A 13,878-nucleotide genomic window follows, 5' to 3' on the forward strand; every position below is an offset into this window, starting at 1 on the left:
CCACAAGCCGAACGGCTTTCATGCACCATAGTTATCAGCTAATCTGATTGTCTTGTTATTAGCAATTATCCATCGTAATATTTTCTATTAATTGTAATCTATTTCATCCCTCCCTGCTTTTCCTTCTACCTACCTTCTCCATGTTCCTTAGTGTAATTATTATAAATTTAAGTACCACATGAGGTGGAATGTTTGAACTTAATCTGCACCCTACATTAATAAAAAAAAAAAGGTTACAACATGCTTATTATCATCAATTTCCATATTCAAACTAAATTATTATCATTATTAAGTTTTCTGCCTTTCGACATATCCTGGGACTAATGAGGGTATTTTTTTAATTTTTAATTTAAGATTTGAGCCTGGAAATGTTTCTTCCACGTTTCTCGATCTGCAACTTCCTCTTCTAACTTCCAATATTTTCTTCTATTTTTCAAATCATCGATCACTTGTGTTCTTCTTCTTCCTATTCCTCGCTTTCCTTCCATCTTTCCTTCTATGGCGGTATGAAGAAGACAATTTCTTCGCAAGATGTGTCTAATCCAATTGGCCTTCCTACGAAGGATGGTGGCTAGAAGCGTTCTCTTCTCTCCTATCCGTTTTAAAACGTCTTCGTTTGTTACTCTCTCTGCCCATTTTATCTTCTCCATTTTCCTCCAACACCACATTTGGAAGCTCCCCAAATATTTCCTTTCTAACTTCCGTAATGTCCAAGTCTCTGAACCATACAGTCCAATGCTCCATATATAACACTTGACTCACTTCTCCCTAAAGCCAATATTGAGTCTGCTAGTTAAGAGTGATCTTTTTTGCTGATTGCTTCTTCGACTATGGCAATTCTAAGTAAATACAAGTAATTAAACAAGAACTGTTTCCATAGTCAAAACAAGAATGGTAAAAACATTTTAATTAAAATATTTCTTCTTTTCTTCTGTCTCACATTTACACAATTTTCGTAATACTCTTTATCTTAAATATATCTCCACATTCAGAATATAACTTGTTCTCAGACAATGACCCCAACTAGTTTATGTTCATTTTAAATTAAATCTATATTGTTTTGCTCTCCTCCTCGTAATAGTTCCAGCACCCCGTTATTGTTTTCTGTTTGACCCAGCTATTTTTTCAATTCTTCTCAACAATCACATTCAGAAAGTCTCTAATCGTTTTTTATCGCTTTCGCTTAATGTCAGCGTTTTTGTCCCATACCCTCCATTCGAAACATTTAACGAGTCTTTTCTTTCACTCTCTGTTCAAAATTCCAAATAATAGACTGTTTCTTCTTCCTAAATTGTCTTTTCGTCTTCCCATTGTTGCTTTTTTTTTCGTGTTTGTGTTTCGCATCTTCAGTAATGATGCTATCCAGGTACCAAAATTTAGTCACCTGTTCTTTCTTCTTCCTTTCCAATTCTATTTTCGAGACATGGCACTTCGTTTCAATCATCATTGCATTTCTTTTATTTATATACCGTAATAATTTGATAAACAGGGGCCGCGATCATTCAGTGTTAGAGTGGTAATTTCTCGCTCGTCAATCTCTGGTTTCTTCCCAGCTCACGTCCAGTGAACTTTCTGGAGAACAAATACCATGTACGTGGGTTTTCTCGTGGATCTGCCGTTTCTCTCCATTTTCTTCATCCCACCATTCTATTGTTATCATTTAAGAATATTCCTCAGGCTGGAATAGGTTAACATTTAATGTCCTTGCTTTTTAATCAGGAGGTTCTGGATTCGAGACCTAGGTAGGTAATAGGCTCTGGTGCTTACCGCGTTCGATTTTTTACCTAGGAGCAGGAATCTTCGAATGCGAATCTCCAGTGGGTTCAGATCTCATTTAATTGCTAATATTTCATAACATAATCTCGTTTTGTTTTAAAGTTTAACGTTCTACGTTTATGTACCAAGGCTAAGAAAGACGATGGAGGAATGATGAAAGTGGGAGGAAACGGGGGAACCTCGAGAAAATTCCCAGAATGGTGTTTGTTCACCACGAAATCTACTTGGCGGCAACCAGGATCGAACCAGGGGCACACGTGCCAGAGACGAGCGCTTTACCACTGAGCCACCGCTCCCTTCTCATAACCTTGTTATTGCACAAGGGCGTAAAATAATAATTTGCTTCACTTTCAGAGCCAGCTATTCTTGCTCTGATTTCTCTCAAGTTTTTCTTAGGTTACAACAGTTGAATGAGCAGATGATATATTTTTAACTATAATAGTTAACCTGCTTCTTACCGAAAATTCCAACCCATTTCTATTTTTTAGTATTTCCAATGTTATAAGTCTTTTGTAGTTTTTAATATCTATCTAGAATAAATACTGAAAAAAGACTCTACATAATAAAGATGCAATTTCGGTAGGAGGTAGAATTATTAGGAGTGTACGGTTTGCAGATGGCATGGGGCCTTGCTGCGGAATTTGAAAAGAAAATCAACAGGATGTCAGAAAACTTCAGGAAGGGCTGTGAAGAATATGGGACGAAAATAAACGTTAGAAAGACAAAAGTCATGGTGATTTAACAAAGCGGTCGATGTCAAATATAGAAATCGGAGGAGAGAAACTAAAACAGCCTACTAGTTTTTGATATCTGGATACTATTTTTAGTAATGATATGAAATGCGAACGTGAAATAAAAGCAAGAATAGGAAGGGCGAAAGAAGTCTTTAGGAGAAAGAAAAGTTTTTCTTCTTATCTTGAATAAAGGGTTGAGTAAAAGAATTATTCGTGTGGAATATTGTACTGTATGATACAGAAACTTGAACATTATGCAAAATTATTGAAAAACGAGTGGAAGATTTCGAAATGTAGGTGTGAAGAAGAAAGGAGAGAATTAGTTGGTCGAGCTGAAAAGGATGAGAGGGTGTTAGAAATGGTAAGGGAGAAGAGAGCAAATATAGATATTATTAAGAAGAGGAAGAGAAACTCTTTGGAACATTAGCTAAGAAGGAATTGTATCATGGGAGACGTGCTAGAGGGTATGGTGGCAGGAAAAAGAAGGAGCGGTGAAGGAGACTACAATTAATGCACGATATCAAAACAGAAAAATCGTACGTGAAGACAAGGAGGTTGGAGGAAGACCCTGGAGCATGGAATCTTCTCAGTTGCATCAAGTGACCTGCCAATAATGGCAGAATACCTATGATGAGGATCTATTTGTAAAAACAAAAGAGACAGCAGCGAATCAGTGATAGAAAATTTATCTCTGGCGCGCAAGATTCCTGGTTCGAAACTGGACACCTGCATTTGTGGTAAACAACATCGTATGTGTGTGTTTTCTCAAGAACTCTACTATTTCTTCTTCCACCAATTCCTCCATTTTCATACACACGCATTTTATGTATGTCACCTTGAATCCACAGGACATATACACGAGGAATTAAATGACATATTACATATCCATATTAAATGAAAAAAAAAAAAAAGAGTGAGAATTTAAGAACACTTCAAATGAAAATCAATTGATAAAACCAGAGACCATGAGTATTTTTTTTTTAAGTTGAAAAAAATATCGATTAAGGGTTCTTCAGTTTTCCTTTTAGAAATACGAGTTTTTAGTCAATTACGGAAACACATCGAAAGATGGAGGAGGAAGAATAGAGAAGAAGAGAAGATGAAAGAAAGGAAAATCGTGTGAAGAAATCTTCTTCTTCTTCCCCTCCCTATCCCCAATGATGCATCTGAATTGATTGATAACAAGAAACCAAAAGAGATGGACACGATTGTCTGTGGTTCGTGAACCTCTCAAACACAAAAGTACAACAAAAATCACAGTTAAAAAAAAAAGTAAAAAAAAAAATCATTTCATCACCTTGTCCTTGTTATTCTTACAGAAGAAGAGGGAAGAAACAAAAGCAATAAGAATGAACAAGTTATCGGTGGAGAGTACCAGCAGTTTGCTTCAAGTGGAGCTGAAGAGTTCTTCTTGGGGGCGGAAGGGGGCAACAAGGATTTTCTTTTACTTTTTTTTGTTTTTTCTGGTCTTCCGTCGGCGGTTCCTTTTTGCCTGTCCCGCTAAAAAGAAGAAAAAAAAAGTTCCTCCTCGACAGAGTGGTTGGTTCTTCTGCAGAAGACCTCGTGGTTGTCGTCCACGGCAATGGTTTCAGAGCTTCGGCAGCCCAGAACTAAGTGAGAGTGGAGACGAAAATATAGCATCCACGGCACCGCAAAAGCAACGAACGGTTGTTACGTGCTGCGACCGGGCGGACCGCGCGGTGGTGGGCCATCGAAGGTGCTTCAGTTGGTAGTTACAGTGTGGTAGAGAGTCTTCCTCGTCTGACTGTTTGTCGAGGAGGGACGGCACGGGATTCAGTTGTGTTGTAGCTGTGACGCTCGGCGCATGGCTTCGCGAAGGACCGAACGCCGGGGACGGCTCGACGTCTCGAGACTCATGAGGTAAGTCATTTTTTTAAACTTTATTTATTTTTCACTTTTTCTTTTGTTTTCTTTTTTAGTACATACACACACATATTTATGCTTCTTGTTCCAATCGTTTCCTTTGTTTACGTTAGACAAGGATCAGTGCTCCCTTCTTCGGCCGATCCAGATCTTCATCTCTACGTTCCCGCGGTTTTTTTGACTTCTCGTTTATTGACACAGAAACTGATTCTTTGTTTTTCACAAGGGTAGTTTCTTGGTCGTAAGAAGACAAGTGTATATTTTGTCAACGACAATGCTTTTTTTAAAATTAAATTTCTCCATCATATTTTCCTTTGAATAGTATGGACGTGTTTTTTTTCTTTTCTTCTATCGATATGAAAGAAGCAACTCTCTTGTAGTTTTCAATTAGTTGTAAATCACATTACGATAGTTTTAGCGCTGTAATGTTGAAATGCGTCACTGCAGAAGTAACCAAAAAACTTTTTGACTCCAGACAGAAATCAATAAGAACATCATATAATTTGCTGACTTAATGAAAATATTCCGATATATTTTAGATAAAAGTATCGTTGTATAGTCATGTTCGAGAATGGTTACTTCAAATATGTTTCTTCCGCATTTTTTTTTAAATAAGTGGACGGTACTCCCTCCCAAAACTTCGTGTTAACTTTTGATGTGCGTGGTCACTGCTTCAAATCCTGTTTATAGGACAACGGTTCGGAGATAAAAACGGAATACTGGTTAGGATCGCACCTAACCACTTGTTCAAACTCTATACTACCCAATTCGCTATTACACAAGGACGGAAAACAAAAACAAAAACAAAAAAAAAAAAAAATTAAGTGGACTGAGTTTTAGTACGTTTTACTCTAAGTAAAAATAAGGGCTCACTGGTAGAGCGTTTATCTCTAGTGCGTGGGGACCGGGACCCTGGTTCGATTCCCTGACAAGTAAGTGTGTGGTGGACAATATTGTGCTCGTGGGGTTTCTCGGGGCAATCCCGTTTCCTCCCACTTTCTCATTCCACCAATTATTCCATCATCGTTTCTCTTAGCCTAGCAGGCATAACATGGGATGTTAAACTCAAAGATTTCATTTCATTTCATTTTTTTTTGTAAATAACAATAAAAGATAATTTGGTCTTTTATCTTAAAAGCAATGAAAACTGTATTATGATTGGCAGATAAGTTCGAAAGTAATTTTGTACAAAAATAAATTTAATCAGAGTACACTGCTAAATGCCATCGTACAGTGCATACCAATACCAGTAGTACTTTACTGTCCTCTACACTTAAAAAAAAATATTTCGGGTAAATCGATCAATTGAAATGTATTGTTGTTGTTTATTGAAGATAGCGTCCCCGTTCAGCACCGAGGCTATATGAGACATGGATTTGCAGTTTAGGGTGAAATCCGAAGCACCGTGACGTGTTCAAACGGGAATCAAATCAGGCACCAATGGTGCACGCGCTAGCCGCTGCACCAGCGAGGAATGCTATTGGAGTGTAGAAGAACGTGTCAGCTGTCAGAGGGGGGTGCGCTTTTAGTGGTGACTATATGCCAGTATAGTTCAGTAAATTACCAACTACATTTATGGATTCAGTGGTGTACGCAATGGGTTCTGGGTTTTAATCCCTTCTTGAGCAAGAATTGTACAAAAATAAACACTTACCGTATAAAGATATTATGACAAATACCAGAAATTATATAACTTGGAAGCTTGAGTCCCCCTGCTTGACGAACCTCTGCGTAGATCATTATGGGGCAGCTTTAAGATTAGTTTGTGATATCGAAATCAGGCAATTGAATGGCGTATCGTACTGTACAATCGTGGTCATTGGAGTAACTAAGGCACCCGCAAGGCGGGGGACCCACGCCCCAAAAAAGGGAAACATTTAAAAATGAAAAAATGAAATCTTTAGTTTTACGTCCCACGATTATGCCGATTAGGCTAAAGGAGACGGTGATGATGAGAGATGAGTGAAATGAAGAAAGTGAGAGGAAACTGGAGAACCCCGAGAAAACCCACGAGCACGGTGTTTGTACACCACAAAGTCCACACGGCGCAAGCTGGGATCGAACCAGGGACCCCAACCGGAGGTGAACACTATACCACTGAGCCACCGCGTCCCCAGGGAACCATTTAAGTTTCGAAGATTAACTTTAGGATGTTACAATGTTAAAATCCAATTTTTAGGTTTCATATTATTTTACACTTCTTTCTCAATAATGTTCTTCTAATATTTTTAGTCATATCCGTTTAATTTTCCGCGAACACTCTGTATAAAGACGAATAATAAACAGAAAGGATTTGACAACATTCAATAATTTTCGGTTGAGAGTAAATTAAAATTTACTTTCTTCCTTGGTAACAATGAGAACATCAAGCTCGGAATAACAATAATAATAATAATAATAATAATAATAATAATAATAATAATAATAATAATAATAATAATAATAATAATAATAATAATAATAATAATAATAATAATAATAATATGTATTTTGTATAACAGAAACATGAAGCGACTTACTAGATGGAACATCCAAAGTTAAAAAGTATTTTTTCTATTGGTACTTAAATTTTACGTGTCTTCATTCACTTGGGAGCAGGTGGGGGTCTCTTTGGGCATTTTCACAGTGCGGGCACATGCATTCTTTTTTGTTATACTACTATTGATCGTGGTGAACGTTTTTCTAAATCGAAATTACCAACATAAAAGTTTATTCAGCATCTCCCGGTAATATACTTGGCTTAGATTACGATACAATGCATTCTTTCAGTTTTACTACCTACGGTTATGACGGCTAGGCTAAAAGAGACGGTTATAATGAGAAATGAATGAAATGGTGGAATGAATTAAGTAGGAGGAAACGAGAGAGCCCCGTGGAAACTTACGGGTATGGTTTTTGTGCGAGCGCTTCGCTTCGCGCGAGCTGGTATCGAATCAGGGACCCCATGCACCAGAGATGGGCGCTCTACCACTGAGCCACCGCAGCCCCCTAGGCTATGATATAGTTGCATAGGCCTACTTATCGTGGGTTTGAATCCCATTATGAGTATTATATAATCGTTTCTGTGTTTTCATTATAATTTCTCATCGTCTCTCTCTTTAGCCTAAAACCAAACCGTGGACGTACATTAAAAAAGAAAATAAAACATTAGGTATCTGTTTTTTATATATAATATTAAACTTATTGTACAGTTTCTGTGGAAGCTAAACATTCCGGACGTCCTGTTAGTTTTTGAAGAATGTGTCTAGTGAGAAAACTTTATTTGTGTACGGACCGCAGTGGCTCAGTGGTAGACCATTCACCTCTGGTGCTTAGGGACCCTGGTTCGATCCCAGCTCGCGTCAAGTGAACTTTGTGGTGGCCAAATACCGTTTGCGTGTGTTTTCTCGAGATTATCTCGGGTTTTCTTCCAATTTCTTCATTCCACCATTCCATTCATTTCTTCTCATTATCACTGTCCCCCTTGGCTTAGTCGGCATAACCATGGGACGTAAAACTCAAAGAATTCATTTCATTTCATTGTTTTATTTGTGTACCTACAATCAAGTGATACATTTATATCTGAATTTTAAATTGAATTTGTTTGTTTCGTGAAGTTAGTGCCTCTTATCAGCCACAATGTTATATGAAACATTAGATCTGTAGCTTAATATGGAAACCGAACAACTGTAAAGCATTCAATATGCTTCGTATCGGGAATCGATCCCAGGATTCCGTGCACCTAAGATGCGCGCGCTAATCAGTAGGCCAGCGGGGAGGGCTAATTATAAACTGGACGAACTATTGTGTGGAAATTAGAAAAAAAATGTATTATGATACACCATACCTGAATATTGCATCAGCCATATTCCTTTAGTTTTTGGACTGTGGCAAATTATTATTTTTTTTTTATTGTTCAGTTGTAGCATCTAAAACATGGTTCGACATTTTAGCATCCTGTCCGAATCACATGTTTGTGGTGGACAAACACCGTGTGTGTGAGTTTTTTCGAGGTTCTCCCGTTTTCTCCCACTTACTTCATTACACAATTTCATTCATTTCTCATCATTACCGTCATCTTTAACCTACACAGCATTGCTGGGAATGAAACCCGATTATTTTATTCCATAGACAAAAAAGAAGAAAAACAGAACATTTGAGATGAAGAGTGTATAAGTCGTTTTAAATAACTGACTATAATTCATGACCAATAAAATTGAGTGATTGAAGTCAGTACTGAGGCTATATGAGACCATAACCTACTGTTTAAACGAAGTCTGCTCTCCTGTTCTGGCTTCTACCCGATACTGAGTACTCCCATCGGGATCGAACCTGGCCCAATAAAATGTATTGATATTAGAAAACATTATGACGTGTCTAGTTTTAGTATTATATTAGATAATTGTTTTTGTCCTTTCATTTTAAATAATTTTGATGGTGATATAGTAATTCAAGTTCGCGTTCTTAGTGAAGATTCACGACTTTGTACCCAAACATTAGTTCTGGAGAAACGCTATATGGTCGGTTTCTTACGGCGTCATTTTCATGCAGGCAAGCATTTCAGCATTATTTATTTTATTTATGCTATATTTGTAAGAATATGATAAAACTGATTTAACGTCTCATTGTTTTAGGTTGTAGGTTAAAGGAGACGGGGTGCTGCGATGAATCAGTGGTAGAGCGTTCACCTCTAGTGCATGGGGTCCTTGGTTCGATCCTAGCTCGCTCTAAGCGAGCTTTGTGGCGGACAAACGCCATATGCGTGGGTTTTCTCAGAGTTATCCCGTTTTCTTCCACTTTCTTCATTCCACCATTTCATTCATTTCTTATCATTACCATCTCCTTGAGCCTAGCCGGCATAACGGTGGGATGTAAAACTTAAAGATTTCATTTCATTTCATGCTAAAAGAGACAGATGGTTAGTGAAAAAGAATGATAGTGAAAGAATTGGTGGAATAAGAATGCTAGAGAAAATAGGGGAATCCCTGTACTTAACACTGACATACCTTGTTATCGAATCAGGGACTAGTAAAATTACCAGTAAGCTACTACACTTCCACGTTAACTTCAAAGCCAATTCCGTGAGACATAATTGTCAATTGTTAATTTAACATTTGTGAGATATAACAGATGTACTTGTTCCATAGAAAATAAGAAAGTTCGATTTAGGGCCGTTCAATAATTTTGTGGCCTCTGATCCAAAATCTAATAATTGGCCAAAGTCACAATCTTTTGGTCCATTTGTTTGCATCATTCTTAAATTTTTGTAATTTTTTTAATCGATCACTACGGTAGGCTCAGCATTTTCTATCTGATATAAAAGTAGAGGGTCGCGGCCGGTAGCTCAGTGGTAAAGCTTTCACCTCTGATGCATGGGGTTCTTGGTTCGATCCCAGCTCGTGCAAAGTGAACTTTGTGGTGGACAAACACCAGGTTCGTGGGTTTCTTCGGAGTTCTCCCGTTTCCTCCCATAGAGAATTGATCGCCGGTGCTTGGAGTCCCTGGTTCGATCCCAGCTCACGCCGTGTGGACTTTGTGGACAAACACCGTGCTTGTGGGTTTTCTCGGGGTTCTCCCATTTCCTCCTACTTTCTTCATTCCACCATTTCATTCATTTCTCATCATCACCGTCTCCTTTAGCCTAACTGACATAATCGTGGGACGTGAAACTTAAAGATTTCGTTTCATTTCATTTTCCGTTTCCTCCCACTTTTTCATTCCACCATTGCATTCATTTCTCATCAGCACCGTCTACTCTAGCCTAGTCGACATAATCGTGGGACGTGAAACTTAAAGATCTTATTTTATTTTCATTTCTGATATAAAAGTAGTTAAGTTCTTTCAAACACGACAACAACAACAACAACAACAACAAATTTGATTTTAGTGACGGCTGCAGTTTGCTAGGAAGATGGTCTTTGAAATCTCTCTGTTTAACGTCCCATAATTATTCCTGTAAGGTAAGGGAAACGGATTATTAAAAAGCAGGTGAGTAGTGATGAAAGAATTGGCGAAATGAGAAAATGGGAAGAAATGGGAGAACCGCGAGAAAATCCACTTACATGATGTTGTGGAATCGAACCAGAGACCACACGAATCACAGATAAGCGCTCTACCAGTGAGCCACCGTGCCCCACAGTAGGAAGGTGATAACAACCGACTAAATTATACGTATTCGTGTATATTTTACCTTGGGAATAGTAATTCAAATGAGATCTTTAGCTTCCCTAAACATTATGACGTCCTCCTAAAGATTGTAGTTGGCTGCGAGCCTTAAGAGGCCGCCTCCCGGCGAAATTAAAATACCGCTAATTTTACAGTAATTATGTAGCATCTTCAAATAGATAAAAGATAATCGAAATGTGGAACAACAACGCCCTAGACAATATCATTTTACATGAGATACCGTTATTACGATTCACTTATCTGCTTTCGATTTCCAGCCATTTTGAAAACTGGCATTTATTTTCGCGTTTCTAAACGGCTGAAAACGGAAAGCCACTAGGTGACTTGTGATAACATGTACAAAAGTCCAAACATAGACATAAATAGTTTTGTATAACATTAATTGGTGCTGTAACTTTTCAGTGAAGCTATTTGTGTAGTGTTTATAGTAGAAGCTATCTAGGTAGCTTTTTACTGTTCCGGTTTCTAACCTAATAGCTCCGTTCTTGACGCATTTCGTTTTAATGGACCAACAACGCTCGAGGACACAGTTTAGGCTCCCGAAAAGCTGCGTAGGCCCACTCGACCCGTCTGCCGAATTACTTGCGTAGGAGAAAAGATGCAACTTAAGAAGTCGTTTTTAATGCTCTCGCCCACAGCTTCACTTATTCAATGGTATTTCCTCTGTTCAATTCATTGAAGACATTTTCCGTTTACAGTGTAGCGCCCATGTACGGAATTATTCCGTTAATTTGTAAGGAATCATTACTTTTGGCATTGGATTGTTGTATTGTGAGGATAAGAACGGTCGTTGCCTCACAACTTCTTCTTTTTTTTTAAGGTTGGTGTAAAGGGACAAGTTTTGCCAATAGATGTCACTACAGTCTTCGTATATATATCATGTGTTTCTTACCTTTCATGAAAATTCACAATTTCTCTTACAAATTTCAACCTAGAGACTTCAAATTTTTGGAGAAGGAACTTCTTAATATATCGAAGGCAACATTCCGTGCCGATTTCTTATTTTGAATTTTCTACATTGTTGAAAGAGTTATATTGTTAAAGGTTTGGATATCCCTTTCAACAAACTCAGTGGTAGAGCGTTCACCTCTGGTGCTTGGGGTCCCGGGTTCGATCCCAGCCCCCGCCAAGTGAACTTTGTGGTGAACAAACACTGTGTGCGTGGGTTTTCTCAGGGTTCTCCCGTTTCCTCCCACTTTCTTCATTCCACCATTTCATTTATTACTCATCATCTCCGTCTCCTTTAGCCTAACTGGCATAAGCGTGGGACGTAAAACTCAAAGATTTCATTTCTTTTTTTCCCTTTCAACAAACAAGCCATTTCAACAATGAAGAAAATTCTAAATAAAAATCGGCACGGATTGTTGTCTTCGATGGGTTATGAAGTTTCTTCTCGAAATATTTGAAATCTCTAGGTTGAAATTTGTAAGAGAAATGGCGAATTTTTGTGAAAGGTAAGAAAAAAAAAAATACATGAGAGAGATACGAAGACTGTAGTGACATCTATCAGCAAAGCTTGTCCCTTTAAACTAACCTTAATATCTCAATTTTAGGATTTGGATTAGGTATTAAGAGTTCTGGGCTTTCGGAATCTATGCCCATGTTAGCTTGTGACGTATGAGAGATGACGTCCTTTGGCGATCACATTATCCGTGGAAAGGAAAGAGAGAAAGGATTGAGGAGGGAAGGAACCTTCCTGGAACCTATATGTCAGGTACCATCCCGGCATTTACCTAGTGTGAATGAGGAGAACCTCACACAGAATGGCTAGCCTTAAAAAGCTTTTACATTTTTTCGACTGGGAATTGAACCCTTGATCGCTCGCACCAAAGGAATACCTAAATTGCAATAAACAACGTGGTAATATTAGGAATAAGCCATTTAGCGTCTTCTTCTGTTACTTCTTGAGGGAAAGTGGTGGACAAACATCGTGTATGTTTGTTTTCTCGGGGTTCTCCCGTTTCTTCCCACTTTCTTCATTCCATCATTTCATTCATTGCTCATCATCACCGTCTTCTTTAGCCTAGCCGGCATAACCGTGGGACGTAAAACTCAAAAATTTCATTTCATTTTTTTAATTTTCAATTTATCGATTAGTTTGACGCCAACTTACCATTCTTCCTTATCGTGAGCCACACTTGTCATTTCCTTATAGTTCTTCTTCCCTAATGATCCTATATTTCCATCATGGTCTTCCTCTGGGTATTTTTCCTTTCCTCATTTCTTCCATTCTAATAGTACGGTTCTTGTATGTCTCATAATATGGGCCATAATATCTCTTCTTTTCGAGTAGTGCTGGCTACGAGATGAGACGAGACAAGAAATAAGATTCTCTGATCTAGTCTCGTAAATTTGTTATTTAAGTCTCGTCTCGTCTCAATTAGCGAATAGTTCTTTCTCGTCTCGTTTTCTAAATGTGTATACAACATTCATGTGTTATCCTTTTTCTCAATTTCATTTAGAAGTTTCAGGGGTAGAGTGCTTACCTATGCTGTTTGGGGTCCGAGGTTCGATTCCCGACCAAGCAAGCTTATGATGGACAACATCGTTTCCGTGAGTTTTATCGGGATACTCCAGTCTCCTTCCACATTCTCATTCCATTAATTCTTCCATTATCATTCATTTGCATTAATCATCGACTCCCTTAGCTAGGGATGCGCACGAGACAAGATTCGAGGCTGTCTCGTCTCGAAAATGTATTGTAAAAATAATGTCTTAACTCGAAAACTGTATATTTCTCTATTGGAAAAGCTGTCTCTCGACTCGAATTTTGTCAGGAAAATTCTGTCTCGTCTCGTCTCCTGAGTATCTCTACTCTTAGTTTAAATGGCAATAATTATCTGACGTTAAAGTAAACACTTTAGTACATATAAATTCTTTGCTATTCATAATTTAGTTAATAAAATAATAATAATAATAATAATAATAATAATAATAATAATAATAATAATAATAATAATAATAATAATAATAATAATAATAAATAGAGTTATTCTAAGCTTTTAGTACTGATATATATATAATTTTTTGTAAGAGAAACGTCTTTGATTCGTAATTAAAAACTAGTGAGCTAAACTTCTTGTGACTTTTTAGTTATACTAGTGAGTACTGATAGTTCCGCGTTTCTCTTTTATAATTATTAACTCTCAAATTTCCGCACAAGTAATACCACTGTAAATGATATGTTAGATGGAAAACATCAAGGATAGGAGATAAGACTAATTTATAGAAGGAAATGGATTAAATGTCTATATATTCACCAGAAGGTCTATAAAAAATAAAGTCTGATTTGCCACCTGTAAGATTCGGCCGGGGTCTC

The 13,878-nt window shown here is 37.7% G+C and overlaps 1 protein-coding gene across 5 annotated transcripts in view; it reads left to right on the forward strand.

Annotated features, from left to right (window-relative positions):
- Nucleotides 1-4,038: 4,038 nt before the first annotated feature.
- Nucleotides 4,039-13,878, forward strand: part of Ppn (proteoglycan-like sulfated glycoprotein papilin) — a 557,431-nt gene continuing 547,591 nt past the window's right edge. For 3 of the 5 annotated variants that reach the window (XM_081729955.1, XM_081729958.1, XM_081729956.1), the window contains exon 1: nt 4,039-4,391. In XM_081729955.1, coding sequence (XP_081586081.1) covers nt 4,336-4,391 — 56 coding nt within the window. In that variant the 5' untranslated portion in view covers nt 4,039-4,335. The remainder of the gene's footprint in view (nt 4,392-13,878) is intronic. The other 2 variants (XM_081729957.1, XM_081729959.1) reach the window with 2 other exon arrangements.

This window comes from Thermobia domestica, chromosome 11 (assembly GCF_964235325.1).
Source record: "Thermobia domestica chromosome 11, izTheDome1.hap1.1, whole genome shotgun sequence".
Taxonomy (NCBI): domain Eukaryota; kingdom Metazoa; phylum Arthropoda; class Insecta; order Zygentoma; family Lepismatidae; genus Thermobia; species Thermobia domestica.